Source organism: Adiantum capillus-veneris, chromosome 14 (assembly GCF_014529385.1).
Source record: "Adiantum capillus-veneris isolate H3 chromosome 14, ASM1452938v2, whole genome shotgun sequence".
Taxonomy (NCBI): Eukaryota; Viridiplantae; Streptophyta; class Polypodiopsida; order Polypodiales; family Pteridaceae; genus Adiantum; species Adiantum capillus-veneris.
This window is the reverse complement of record NC_140944.1, coordinates 135,575,302-135,590,732: the sequence shown is the minus strand read 5'-3', so window position 1 is coordinate 135,590,732 and position 15,431 is coordinate 135,575,302. Positions and strand designations below refer to the sequence as shown.

The 15,431-nt window shown below is 44.3% G+C and overlaps 1 protein-coding gene across 1 annotated transcript; it reads left to right on the top strand.

Moving 5' to 3' along the window:
• The first annotated feature begins 6,195 nt into the window (after positions 1 to 6,195).
• LOC147443190 (pentatricopeptide repeat-containing protein At3g09040, mitochondrial-like) lies at positions 6,196 to 12,570 on the top strand. The gene has a single exon (XM_086529095.1). The coding sequence runs from the start codon at positions 6,338 to 6,340 to the stop codon at positions 9,989 to 9,991; it is 3,654 nt and encodes a 1,217-aa protein (XP_086385221.1). The 5' UTR covers positions 6,196 to 6,337; the 3' UTR covers positions 9,992 to 12,570.
• Positions 12,571 to 15,431: the final 2,861 nt, after the last annotated feature.

Genomic DNA, 15,431 nt, shown 5'->3' with positions numbered 1-15,431 from the left:
CACTGAATTTTTGCGTGAGTTTGGCAATTTGTACTGCCTTACTTCTAGGCTCTCTATCAGATGCATGACGCATATTTTCCGCGATAGATCGACCTATGGTTTGAGCAAACGCTGCCAAGTCACCTATGTGAGGAGGCAGGGCCGGTGGAGGTACTCTTGGAATCATATGTGGGAGAGGGACGGGTACCGGTCTTGGCATATGTGTGGATGATGCAGGATATGGAACATAACCGGGCATAGGTCCACTCGGATAAGGGCTAGGGAGCGGCACTCGAGGAGCTTGAACAAGTGGTACAATTGGAGGTGTGGGGGCCATGTGTGCATAAGGGGCTAGAGGCACATACGGTCGAGGCCCCATATTAGGTACTACGACAGTAGGTAGTGGCACTGCGCTAACCGTAGATGTCATCGGTACATTCTCTGTCAGGCCTATCCCTGGAGTGAGCACTGTGTTTTCCTTAATAGAGGGTTGAGCCAAGTTAGGGAAGCTAAAGTTGTCGCTCGGAGGCTCAGATTGCATAAAGACCCCAGGTGAAATGACGTAAGATGGGTCCATGGGACTCATTAGAGGAGTCTCTATTTGTGATAGAGTAGGTTGTTGAGCCTTGCTCGTATCCAGAAATCTCATGGGATCAGTTGAGAGTATATTTACCCCTCGGTTTTGCCTTTCCGATTGAATAATGCCATGGATAACATTACAGACCATTTTCTGTTGATCTTCGATGCTCGTGGCACTAGAGGTGGACTGTACAATCTCTATCCATCCTACATGGTAGGCATGGCCAGAGTGTAGATCCGTCAACACCTCAGTGTGGAGGTCGTATGTCCAATGATCGTTAATGAACAATCCTTCTAGAGTCGACGTGTTAACGGTTTCTTGTGAGGTAGAAGCAATGTTGCTCCCCGTGGTTTTACTTGTCACCAACGGTACTCTAGAGGGAACTTCTGAAGGAGGCAGCTCAACAGGGCCTTCTTGGTAAGAAGTTGGCAGGATATCCACATGGACACTCTTTGGTGGTGTGGGGTCCACGTGCGATGTGAAAGGAGAATCCACCTCCCCACCCCCTTCGTGTGCTTCACTTGCATCAGGTTTCGAGCGAGTAGCTCTACCTAATGTTTCCATGAAACGGCTAAACATACTAGTACTAGGCTGTGGAGCTTCGGGAGGTGCATGGCCGATACACCGTGTGCGAGCCACAAATGGCTCCAAGCACACAACAAGCCTAAACTAGCAAGCTCAAGAGAGCAAAGGGTGTGTCACTCACCGCTCTACGCTCGCCTTCGTGGTGGATTCCTCGCCGCGATGAAGAAGAAGCTGCAGTCGTGCCGCGCTCAACCGCTTCGCCGCCGTCGTGCCTTCGTAATGCTCGATCGCACACACACTCTCCCTCTCTCTCTCTCTCTCTCACACACACACACACACACACACAAGGAGGTGAAGAAGAAGAAGATGGAGATGGAGATGGAGCAAGAGCACTCTTCTATTGCACAAATGAGAGAATGAGTGAATTTTAGGTTTAGTTGGCTTTTATATGAGCTCACCCCATTCACACTTGGGAGCCCATGCTTAGCCAACTAATCCCTTGAATGTTCCAGTTAGAGTGCGCCTGTCATCGACGATCACTCTTACCCTTTTCCTATTGGTCCGACAAACCCGGTACCTGACTCTAAATAATACAACGTTTATAGATCATAGGATGTCCGTGTGCCGTGAGGGTTAACATGCCCCCCTTCCTGATGTAGATTCCGTCCTCGGAAGCTATTGAGTTGAAGCTGGTTCGTCGAGGTGGAAGAGCATTTGAGATGAATGTCCTTAGCCTTCTTCAGTCACTGCAAAATCAAACAACATTGGCACAGTAATTGCATTCTCTCAAAAAGCATATGCAGTTTTAGGTAGACAAATTGATTGGTAAAAGAATTTCAAACAATTTGTTAGCAATGAACATTAAATTGCAATGTAATCAAATGCATAAACAGATGTAAAGGTAGAAAATTAAACAAGTCTGGGGTCGCTAATTTGACGGTCGAAAGACACTAGAGATCGAATATTAATACCATGGGTAAGCTTCTTAATTTTCAGTGGTCAATTAAGTTGTTTAATCGCGAGAGCCAAGTATTCATGTTCGAGGGCTGACTAGAGGCTATATCTAGAAAACCTTGTAGTTAAGCTACCATAAAAGGAATTTCTCATGAAATCATCGCCTGACTGATTACTTTTTCTTTGACCCCCCAAAGTCTTTTCACATTGATTCAATTATGATGTGTGTGCTTATTTTGTATGCCTTGGGTTTTTTGCTTTTCAAGGAAAAGCGCCCACACTGGGAACCTCTAGGGCTCTAGTACCATAGGCGATACATGTGAGTGAAGTACCAATTTAAGCAGGGATTTCTCTTCCAGCTTAAAATTTTACATTGTGGCACTTTGATTTTTTGTTTGTTCATTTTCAGCATTTTAATTTTGTAACTTTGGGGGGTCATATAACACTGTTACCCTCCCCAGGCTCATCACATTAGTAAACTCCCTTTATAATACTTAAGCTAAAGGTCAATAGGGTTAAGCCCACTAGAAAGCCCTAGTACATTTCACACAATGCTGCCTAAATCGGATTAAGAACCTAAGTAGCCATTGCTTATTAGGAAGGCATTCCCCATGGTATTAAGAGAAGATTTCTAATATCTAGCTTGGTCAAAATAGCTTAGTCGGACTGCTTGATTTTTAAACCTAGACAAGTGATTATGACAAAACATTACATTGAATTAAATGTTTGATACTAAGCCAATGTGCTGAATATTATGCTACCAATCACAATCAAAGCAGACAAACATGGATGCAAAAAGATAAGGGCAATGCTAATGGACAAGAAACACCTGTTTGTGTCGATGGTCGCGCTTGATTTGAAGTGTGAACGAGAGAAAGGTTCCATGAAGGTCCAAATCCTACCAATAGCAACACGCTCCTGTACACACTAGGAAACAAAAGGAATACCTCCAGGAGGCACATTAGTGGGAAAAGAGAACTTCGCTAATCTCTCAACTCTAAAACAGAAACACTCCTATCGTACTAATCTTACCTACCCTCCATCACTCAAGTGATGAGGATCAAAGGTGTTTTAAGGCATAGGTTTCTGTTTCACTGTGCCAGATGTGACATGTGTAGGTCTGAGTCAATGTTTTGACTTTTAATGTGCATACTCGTTTGCTAATTGCTCTTGCTCTTTATTTTTTGTTTTTTGTGAGTATAAAGCTTTATATGTACATTCCCTAAGATTGGTGATTGAGAGGTAAGGGAAAAAGGTTGAGAGGGAAACAAATGAATGATTACTGTCAGCAAACACTCCCCCCTTCCTTGGGTAGATCATACCGTTTAAAATGAGCTTGTCACCCTTTGAAACCAATTGTTCCAGTTGGTAATAGGTGAGGATTTTTGCCAGTAGTTTTCTATTACCCTAGGTGCCTCGTCAAGTTGCAAGGGTGGTAAGATACTCTCCCAGGATCGAACTTGAAGTGGTTCATCAGGTGATTCTTGAACACTGGGTGGTGTGGATTCTTTTGTAGCTTTATGGAGGTCCACTATTGTAGGTGGAGGTTGTGGAGAAGCTTTTACCTCTATTGATGTATTACATGAGGAGCTAGAAGCTTCATGGGACTCCCCCCTTCCTGAGCTAGGTGGAACAAATCGTTCTTTCTTTGGTATCCAAACTAACTCGGGAGCGGGTGTGTAGCATTCTCTGATTTTTTTCTTTCCACGATCATTGATTCGTTTTGGAGCTACGGGATTGGGCTCACTTGGGTCAGGTGATAGGTAAGAGCACAATCTACGTTTTGGCACCCAGATTTGATCATTTCCTTGATAGTAGCCTTGGGCTTCCAATAGTCGTTTAGGGATCCATCGCAACATTTTCTTACTTTTCTTGGAGCGAGTGGTACGTTTCTTAGAAGGCTTTTGTTTTTTAGCACTAGTTATGGTCACTAAAGAAGCTTTAGGGACCCACTTGTATGTTTTCTTCGTTACATTAGGATGAGTCTTGTCGGAAGCGATATGCATTGCTTGTAGCATATTTAAGGGTACAGGCATTTCATCCCCCTCAGGTGTTACCCAGGTCGTCCCCCTATTTCCCAAAGTGTCTATGGTTGCTGCTAGGTGGACCCAATCCACATTGTCCGACTCAGTCATCCCAGGTAGGATATCCATATGGACACTCTTTGGGGGTGTGGGGTCCACGTGCGATGTGAAAGGAGAGTCCATTTCCCCACCCCCTTCGTGTGCTTCATTTGCATCAGGTTCCGAGCGAGTAGCTCTACCTAATGTTTCTATGAAACGGCTAAACATACTAGTACTAGGCTGTGGAGCTTTGGGAGGTGCATGGATTTCTCTCTCAGTGTTTTGGGTAGGGTATGCTTCCATGATTTCTGAGTCGGAGGAGGAATCACTAGCGGCTATTTTAGGGTCTTGGGTGGTGCTACCTTGTGTCCCCGCTGAGGGTCTAGAGCCTATCGTGGATGGGTAATGGGTGTCCGTATGAACAGAGGCACTACCAATGTGATCGTGCTCTAACACTCGTCCAGAGCGTAGGTTCATATGACTTGATCCCCTATAAGTGTCAGTGAGTGCCCGTGAAGGCTGCTCACCTAGTATTTTTGGGTGTTTTGCAACCCAAGTCTTCCCTTAATTTGACTTTTTGGTCCTTTTTTTCTGACCCGGCTATAGAATAGAGCGTATGATAGCTCAAAACGAGCGTTTCGGTCAGAGGGTCGTGCCGTGCTTTACAGCCCTCCGTTTGGTCACTCTATGCCTTCAGAATCCCTAAAACTGTCAATTTCCAGTAGGGAACTAGGCCCAAACTAGAAAGTCTAAGGGTGCAAGTGGGAAGAGAAGGGAGGAGAGTGGAGGACTTGTCCCACATGCTCTCATTCCCTCTTGAGAAAGTAGGGTATATATATAAGAGTGAGTCTAGTATATATCATAGGACTGAGGCTTGGGCCTGGGCTTGTGCTTGGGCTTGGGAAAATGATCCCGATCCCGATCTAACTTATATACAAACCAACCCGTCCGTTTTAAAACTCACGTTTTTTTTTTCGGATTTTTTTTTCAAACATTTTTTTTCCAAAAAATTTAAATTTATTATTATTATTTTTAATGCAGAAAATACAGAAATTGAAACTTGACAGAACCAGAAATTGCAGAAAATGCAAAAAACGCAAGAAATGCGAACTGTGCAGTGCAAACCAGAAAACGTAAAAAACGCAGAAAACGCAAAAAACAGAAATCTCCACACAACTACACACACTCATTCCCTGTCTTTCCTATGATAGAAATTGCACCACAAGAAAGCGTAAAGTGCTTAACCGAGCTTAGTGTAGGGCATTTCCCCGACAGCGGCGCCAAAAATGTGCGCTCCTTGCCGCACTGTCGAAGCAAGGGATTTGCCAATACACCGTGTGTGAGCCACAAATGGCTCCAAGCACACAACAAGCTTAAACTAGCAAGTTCAAGGGAGCAAAGGGTGTGTCACTCACCGCTCTACGCTCGCTTTCGTGGTGGATTCCTCGCCGCGATGAAGAAGAAGCTGCAGTCGTGCCGCGCTCAACCGCTTCGTCGCCGTCGTGCCTTCGTAATGCTCGATCGCACACACACTCTCCCTCTCTCTCTCTCACACACACACACACACAAGGAGATGAAGAAGAAGATGGAGATGGAGATGGAGCAAAAGCACTCTTCTATTGCACAAATGAGAGAATGAGTAAAAATTAGGTTTAGTTGGCTTTTATATGAGCTCACCCCATTCACACTTGGGCGCCCATGCTTAGCCAACTAATCCCTTGAATTCCCAGTTAGAGTGCGTCTCTCATCGACGATCACTCTTACCCTGTTCCTATTGGTTCGACAAGCCCGGTATCTGACTCTATCAAATACATAATACACGTCCGTCGTAAGTGATGGGATGTCCGTGAGCCGTGAGAGTTAACAAAGACAGTGTGCACGCAAGGGGGGAGAGAGAGAGAGAGAAAGACGACCGAAGGTTGCCGGCCACACTAGCACATATTTACTTACATGCATACATGATGCATAGAGACATTCAAATCAGAGAATAGAGAAATATAGTGTGAGTTGTGTTTTATACGTGCTTATGAATGAAGTAAAAAATTCATATAGAATTGATCATTCAAAATCGTTGGTAAGAGAAGTCAGATCCATTGTATAGGGGTCACGCAAGCTCGTAGATTAAAGAGGGTGTTCCGCTGTACATAGACTGAAACTCAACAAAAAAAACAGGCCCTTCTCCAACGTCAGCGGCTTCGGGAGCTCAGATGCATCCGTGAATGGGGGAAGCCTTGTTATGTCAGCTTTGCCTCCCCGGCGGCCTTTCATATCCGGAGAAGCCATCTGCAATTGCCTGCAAGAGTGTCTCAGGACCAAGAATGTTGCAGCTGCTAGACCTGCGCATTCTGAAGTTATCGTCGCAGCTTTGGACGCAATCCCCGAGTTCCGAGACCTCCTTATCCAGGTTTATGCCCATGGTGGTAGCCTTGCCGAAGCTCATTCAGTTTTTGCCAGGACTTCCAAACCCACTTCTCACACCTGGCATGCCATCATCTCTGCACATGTCAAACTTGGGGAACCTAGAAAAGCAATTTCTTTGTACCAAGCAATGTCTAAGCAGGGCAGCACAGCCAATAAATGGATTTTCCTTTGCATTATCAAGGCTTGCTCCAATTTGCAACTCTTTGAACAGGGCTTGCATGTGCACATACATATCATCCACTTTGGGCTGGACTCAGATATTGTCCTTAGTACCACTCTTGTTGACATGTATGCCAAATGCGGGCATTTGGAGGCTGCTCACAAAGTATTTTCCGGGTGCCCTTGTGCCGATTCTGTGCTTTGGGGTGCATTGATTTCAGGATATGTCCAACAAGGTGAGGATTTTATAGCCCTCGAACTCTTTGCAGATATGCAGGATAAGGGGCACAATCCAGATCGATTTGTTTATTCTTGTATCCTGAAAGCTTTTGGCAACATAAGAGCAGTTAGGCAAGGAATGGAAATTCACAATGAGATCTTATTATGTAGGTATGAGTGGGATAAAGTCATTGGTTCAACACTTGTTGACACATATGCAAAGTGTGGAGCTTTAGAAGAAGCCCGTAAAGTTTTTGATTCCCTGCCTGACAGAGACAATGTCTTGTGGGGCTCGATGATCGCTGGTTATGCACAGCATACTCACGGCATTGAGGCCCTTGAGCTCTTTATTAGATGCCTAAAGCAAGGCACAAGGCCAGATAAAGTTATGTATACCTCAGCACTGAAGGCATGTGCGAGTGTTGTGGATCCTAGTTATGGGAGGTTATTGCATGAACTGTTCATCAAGACAGGGCTTGATCAAAATGAAGCTATTGGTAATGCCCTTGTTGACATGTACTCCAACTGGAAAAGTTTGAAAGATGCCCAAAAAGTGTTTGAAGAGATGCGGGTGCGGAGTGTAGTTACATGGAATACAATGATTGCAACCTATGCCGATCATGGGCATGTTGATTCGAGCATGGAGCTGTTCAAGAGAATGCAAAGTGAAGGTACCACTTTGGACAGCGTCTCTGTTGCAAACACATTGAAGGCTTGCAGCATTGCATGCACATTGGAGGAGGGAAGATTTGTTCATGATCATGTCATCAAGATATCATTTGAGTCAGGAAGGATGGTTGGTAACACACTTATTGATATGTATGCAAAGTGTGGTAGTTTAGAGGAGGCATGTGCAGTGTTTGATGGAATGGCAAATAAAGATGTGGTGTCCTGGAATACTATAATCATGGGCTGTTTGCAGTGTGGGCATGCCCGCTTTGCAATGACGCTTTTTACTGGAATGCATGATACTGGCCTACATCCAGATGCATTTACTCTTTCGTCCATTGCAAAAGCATGTATTGATGTGGGTGAAATGGAGGAATGTTTTTTGGCGCACTTTGTTACACTTGAGTGCAATGATGCACTGGATGTTTCTGTTGGGCATGCCCTCCTTGACATGTATTGCAAAGTGGGCCTTATTGTAGAGGCCAATAAATTGTTTGACTTGTTGCCAAATAAGAATGTGGTGACTTGGAACTTGATGATTGGAGGTTATGCACATCAAGGGCTTGCGTTGTCAGCACTACAGACATTTGAAAACATGGGTCAAAAGGGTCTTGTGCCAGATGATGTCACCTTTCTAAGTGCATTGAAGGCTTGTGGCATGTTAGGTGTTGCACTTGAAGGTAGACTAATTCATTGTCAGGTTATCATGAGGAGGCATGAGTCAGATACTGTATTTGCGAATTCCCTGGTTGATATGTATATTAAGTGTGGAAGCAGGTCAGAGGCACAATGTATTTTTGATTCCCTCAAGTATAAAGACGTGGTATCATGGAATACCATGATAGCAGGACTTTCTCAGCTTGCGGATGGCCAGAAAGTTTTGGACCTTTTTCAAAAGATGCAGTTTGCCGGCGTGCACCCAGATGAAGTCACATTTTCATCTGTGATTAAAGCATGCACCGTTTGCAAAATGATGAAACAGGGCCAACACTTTCACATTAAGGTTGTCAAACTGGGGTTAGAGTCCCACCCTGTTGTCAATGGTGCACTGCTCGACTTGTACGTAACTGTAGGTTTCTTGGAAGAGGCTCAGAAAGTTCTTCAAAGTTTGTCCTCTTCAAATATTGTATCTTTGAATGAGATGGTTGCAGGGTATGTGAAACATGGATTTACTTGTCCTGCTCTTCAAATCTTGAAGGATATGCAGGGAGATGGCTTGCAACCTGACATGATTACATATTCAAGCATTCTGAAAGCATGTAATAGCAGAGAGGCCCTAGAGCAGGGGAGAATTATTCATGGTCAGATGACGAGAAGCGAAACTGAGTTAGATGAAGTTGCTGGGAGCACTCTTATTGGCATGTACGCTAAGTGTGGTAGCTTAACAGAAGCACGCCAAGTATTTGATGACTGGCCAAACCGAGATAGAGTTATGTGGAGTGCAATGATTGGAGGGTATGTCCAAGATAATCATTTTCTTCCCGCTTTGGAGCTCTTTTCTGCCTTCCTTCAAGAACACTTGCAGCCAGATGAGGTCATGCTTTCTTCGGTGTTGAAAGCGTGTTGTTGTGTAGGAGCTTTTGGACATGGATTGGTTTTGCATGATCTGATAATGAGGTGGGGATTTCAGTCAGATCCTAGTCTTAGAAGCAGTCTTATTGACATGTACGGTAAGCTTGGAAGATTGCAAGAGGCTAGCAATGTTTTTCTAGGTTCACAGAGCTACACATTGGAATCATGGACTTCTATGATTGCAGGTTATGCGCAACAAGGTGAACATGAGTGGGCTCAAAGATTTATGGACGCAATGCAGCAGCAAGGGTGCAGGCCAGATGGCAAGACCTATGTGAGTATCCTCACTGGCTGTAGTCATGCAGCCAAAGTTGCCGAGGGGGAGCAGCACCTTAGGTCTATGGGTGAAGACCATGGTTTAATACCTAGCATACACCATTTCAACTGCCTAGTTGATCTTCTGGGCCGGGCAGGACGGTTGGACGAGGCAGAACAAATTTTGCAAACGGTCCCCCTGGCCGATGTTGTTGCAGGGTGGGTGTCTTTACTCACTGCTTGTAAGACTTTTGGTGATAATACATTAGCGAAGCATTGCTTCAGGCAACTGGCGCAATGGAGTGCCGCTGGCACCGAAGATTCTATCCTGATCTCAAACAATGAGGATAGTCTTTGCTTCCAAAACAATTCGCAGAACTTGCATGACCTTCAGGCATGTAAAATATTAGGAGTGTGTACTGAAAGTGATAAATCCCTTAGAAACATTGAGCTTGCTAGAGGGGACGTGAAAACAGAAAGAGTTGTAAATGGGGACACGTATGCTGCACCCCTTCTTAGAGCATTTGAACACAAACAAGGTAATATGTATGAGGACTCCTCAGTAGTCTACAATTGTCTCAACAAAGCAGACTAAGTATGTTGGAGCACAGTGCGATGAATTTTAAGATCAGATAGTCCCCTCAGTACATGTCAATAGGTAGATGTAAGATATCCAAATTCTCTCTGCAAGCAGCAAAAGAAGCTCTTGCTGTGCAAAGAAATTGCAACCATGCAACTAACTTGGCCTGTTGCTCCCTTACGCATCCACTCAGTGGAGTGGTGAAAACTGTATTTGATTGGCACGCAAAGCAGAGCAGGTAGTCTACCATCCTCACGGTTGGTCACCGCATGAGGTGACTTCATCCCCAAGGTGAGGAGGAAGTAAGTTGAGTACAGTGGCTATGCATGTGTCCTGGGGCCCTCCAAAGTTTAGCATCCCATCTTTGATCTCACCTGTGCTCACCCACCTGCTCTGCGTATCTGTCCCAGTCTATTGCACCCCCAATATCAATTGCTTTAAACAGGCAGTTATGGCCATTGCAAGCTGCTAGCTGCCCATACCATCAAGGGCTCGGAGATGATGCGCTCAGCCAAGAGGATTCCATCCTTTGCAAAGGCCAGTGGATTCAGCGCGGCATGCATCTTGTATATGATACCTGTTAGAGCCACCTACAGTGAGCTAGATGACAGAACTTTAGTACACAACACTGATTTATATGGAAGAATGGCCTCGTGAGTTGGCTCTTTTTCACCAGACTTAGATGACTACAAAAATTTAGTACACAACACTGATGTATATGGCAGAGCGGCCTGCAGAGTTGGCTTTCCTCACCAACCTAGATGACTACCAAAATTTAGTGAACAACTCTGGTTTGCATGGAAGAGTGGCTTCGTGCTGCATCTGTTTGTCAAGAGCTTCTTGGCCTTGCTCGTTTAGCTTATTTCCTAGAACCTGAAATCTCAGCACTCTAAGGGGGCAAGCCGTTTTTTGCTGCAAAAAGAATTGCTAGGGCAGTGCAGTTGTTCTTTTACTTCTTCATCAGTTGGGTTGTTACCTTAAGAGTTGGCTTCACTTATCCTTGGTAACCTCACAACAGACTTATCCCCAGACCTTGGGAGAGGTTCTCTCCCAACTCATGCAGATTGAGAGCCACACTGAGTTGCAGTTAAGTGGCATTGTTTAAGTGGATTGTGCTTTGGTTGGAACCAAAGGATTGAAGGCAGGAGATACAAGCAGGACAGCTTAGATAGACTAGTCTAGCCACCCCTCTTTGGAGAGGCTCTTTACAACGTAGACTGCTTAGTCAGGCTTTCGCTCTTCTTGGAGGATGTGCAATCTGTCTTTCCCTCGTCTCTGATGATGATCACGGCACAGACTGCTATGTCTTGCTTCTTCTCGTCATGACAGATGATTCTGAGCTCAGACTTCCTCATCTTGGAGGACGACACCTACTGATAGGACACCATCCGGTGGTGGTCCATGCGGTCTATTGGTGAGTGTTGCAACATACAATAGCTTCTATAGCACAGACTACTGAGTCTGGATTCCCTTGTTATGGAGGACTCTTGCTGCGCAAACTGCTGAGTCAGACCTTCTTGGGGTTCTTGTGGATCAACAGCCTAGCCACTTTAAGGTTGCATCCTCTTCCTCTTTTTTTCAGACAAGTGACTGCATAACCTCCAATCCTTTTTGGCTTCTTCCTATTGACACTCCTTTTGCGGCAGGTGGGTCTATCTTGGGAGTAGTTTTCACACTCACCATGGGACCTATCTTTTGGGACAATACCTTTTGTTGCAGTGGTGGAGTACAACAATTTTTACACTGCATCTTACTACGGAGATCTCTTGGTGGTTGGAATTCCTCAGATTGCTATCACACTCTTGGAGGATTGTCCGTCAGTAGACATTGCAGTAGACATCTTCATAGTCAGCCTCACATCTTCAGCTTCGGGTAGTTTGTTCAACATCAGGTGTTGAGAGGAGATATTAGAATTTTAACACTCTTGTTGCCTCACTGTGGTCTAGGGGCACAAGATGTTAGAATATTCAACACTCTTGTTGCCTCACCGTGGTCTAGGGTATAATTGTATGGCTAGTGTGCCTCCTAGGATGACCACCCACTGCAGGTTGCATCTCTCTCTGGCCGGCCACTTTTGGGCTGGCCGCCTGCTTTTATGTTCGTTGCCCATATTGGCCCATTTATTTTTTGGGCAGTCCTATTATGTTTGTAGGGTGTTGGGTTGTTTTGCCCTACCTCCACCTTGGACTGCTATATAGGTAGGGGTACATGGGAGGTTTAGGGCAACTGTGTCAATTGTATCCATTGCCTATTGGTTGTCTGTGGTGATGGTGGTTATGGGAGGCTGATCAAACCTCTCTCTCTCTCTCTCTCTCTCTCTCTCTCTGATAGAGGAAATTGATGAGATTCGCCAACGATCGATGATAGATCTCTTGTGATTCAGCTATCCCAACAAGCCGCCCATTTTTTGCTCAGTTTGTTGCTTGGCTCACATCAACCAACTTAGGACCCCATAGTATATATCTTTGTTTTTGTACTGTTGTTAGGTTATTTTGTTACTCTGACTTTGTATCAGATCCACCACTTTGTAACTTTCGGGTCTCATAGGTCATTATGGCCTTTTGAAGACGTTAATATAACATTTCATTTCATTTCTCTCTCACTTTTTATACCCATCACCCATTACACTACTAACCAGCTCTGATACGGGTATGCCCTCACACTTTTACTTTCACTCAGCACGAGGTAGTCATTTTTTGCTGTGACAGAGCTACATCCACAGCCATATATTCATATGGTCAGTATCTGCGGTGCAAGAGCCATATATACCCATACCACCACACATTACCATCATACCACCACATTGCACATCCCGGTTCTAGATTAGCTTTCATTTCAGCATTTTATTTTCAGTATTTTCTTTTCCGGACACCCGGACTACCACTAGATGTACATTGATTTGTCTCATAGGCCGACTTCGGCCTTTAGAAGACGTAAATAAAGCTTTCTTTTTCTCTCTCTCTCTCTCTTTCTATGTACACATGTAGTATGTACTCTTTGAATGCTTTTGTTGAATGTACACCAAATGTGGTGTACCCCACAAAAGCATACAGGATTCCTCCCTTGGATGGTATGGTGTCTATTTGTATCTCGCAAAGGCACGAAAGGTTCTTGTTGAGCTTTTTGTCCGCAGAATGATCTGTTGGAATGCATTGTGTGCATGTCACATGATATGTCTACTAATAAGGTCGTTTCCAGGAAGCTCTGGCCATTTTCAATTGATGTGAAGTATGAGCTTCTCTCCAGATGTGGTCAAATATGCTTGCAACTTGAAGGGTTTTTGCGGCATTCCGCAAGATGTTCATGTGGGCAGAGAAAATTACAATGTGATTACTGCAGTGCTTAAAAAAAACCATTTTCTTGGCCATGTTTTTTAAGGGCAAACCAGGCAGGAAATCTAGTTGAAGTTCAAGGTCCTGCGAACCAGGATATGTGAGCACTAGCTTACTGTATTTTGTGAGGAGAGAGAAGTGTTGTTTCTACTTGTCTCTACTGAACTGAGCTAGCAAATAAATGATGAGATTGGTAGTGAGGGGCTGTTTTGAAAGCTGTCTTGCTTTGCAATGCTTTGGCCCACATGTATGCCAAATGTGATGTACTTTTGAAAGCTCAAGTTCTTGACGAGCTTCCTTGTCTCCTGGACATCACAGTGAGTGTAGAATATGTTTTGATTGCAATATATGCCCAACCAAAGGCTAGACTAGGAAGCAATGAGCTATTTTAAGCCTAACCGTATCAAGGGTTTCTCTGTTTGGACTGGACTTATAGAAGGATATATCTTGCAAGGGCTTCCTTGCCGACAAGTCCATCTCTCTCATTGCATCCGTTGACAATAGTCCACAGCTTCCTTTGGGCAGCTCTTGCTACGCATACCCTCCTGTAAGTGCAAGAGACTACATATGGAGGAAAATCTTCGCCCCATCATCTAAAAACAGCCCAGAGCTTCCTAGGCCTGTCCATGTGCTCAATGCAGCATATAGTCAACTTCAAACTTGCATGATTGATCTTTTCGGGCGCAAGACCGGTGTGCGCATTCTCGCTGGGGTGCAGTCATGCAGCTAAAGTGGCGGAAGGAGAGCAGCACCTTATAGAAGAGCATAAACTATCCTACAACATTTCAACTCGGCCGACGTTATTGCACCGTAAGTGTCTATACTCACTGCTTGTAAGACCTTGGGTGATAAAACCAGCGCACTGGCAGAATGGAGTGCCGCTGGCACCGGAGATCCTGTCCTGGTCTCAAACAATCACAAAAAAAATTAGACAAATTATCATTGTAGTTCCTACATTGCACACAACAACATCATAAGCTGGTGCGAGGAAGGAGCTAGGTGTGGTTGGGGACAGGGGAATGCCAACCCTCCCAAGCAGTAGCTCAAGGTGTTGAACCCTAAAGTGAAAAATAGAGCTCCTTTCTCACATTGGAAAATGTCAAAAACTTGTTGTGAATGAACATAGTCTTTGCCTCGCAAAACTCACATTATCTCCGGGCATGTAAAATATTAGGTGTGTACTAAAAGTTATAAATCCCTTACAAATATTGAGCTTGGTAGAGCGGAAACGAAAACGGAAAGAGTAGTAAACGGGGATGTGCATTTTGCACCCTTTCTCAGGTCACTTGAACACAAACAAAATAATATGTATGAGGACTCCTCTCACTAGCTTACAATTCTCTCGGTAATCCTGACTAACTATTTTGGCATAGTGCAATGAATATTTAAGACCAGGCATTAATTTCCCTTAGTAATTTTTTTTGTCAATACACATGAAATAGGCAAATGTAAGCTATCAAAATTCTCTACGTGAGGCAACAAAAGAAGCTCTTGATGTGTACTAAGATATACTAACGGTGCAACTAACTTGACCTAGCTGCATAAAAGATGTGAAGCTAACAAATTGCGGGAGGATATACCATTATACCTATGTTAGCAAAGTTGAGTATCTACAGTGGAAAAAGCTATATCTTTCAGCACGTCGTCCTTGTATCGGATCATTGTGTTTTCCATACTCAGAGTTCATTTGGGTTGTGTTTCCCTAATAAATGAGCTCTTGATGTGAATGTGTAGTAATAGGCCACATGACCTCCCATATACTCGAGGCCTCGGGCAATATCCAAAAAGTTCTATCACAGAAAAATTGTCAACGAGTACATCTTTGTCCGCATTCTACGACGACATTGATCCACTTAGAAAGTGTGAAAGTGTCTTCAAGGCAAAGGTGGCCATGGTCCCCTCTGTTTCTTGATTACTGCTTAAGGGCTTGAGGTTATGCGGATTGCTTTGAAGGCGGCATGGTGAGGGAGTATCTATTTATACTTTTTTGCCTTTTCAATCATAGTTTGAGGCACTCCATTGGATTGCTAGAGCCATCACCTCAATGTCACTACTGTCTTTGGAAACAAACCCACTCCTCTCTTGGAATTTGGAGATAGTGGCCAATGCAAAGTCTTCCCTAA

What these genes read in the sequence shown, in the direction of transcription:
- LOC147443190 (XM_086529095.1), top strand. Translation starts at nt 6,338, where the DNA reads ATGTCAGCTTTGCCTCCCCGGCGGCCTTTCATATCCGGAGAAGCCATC.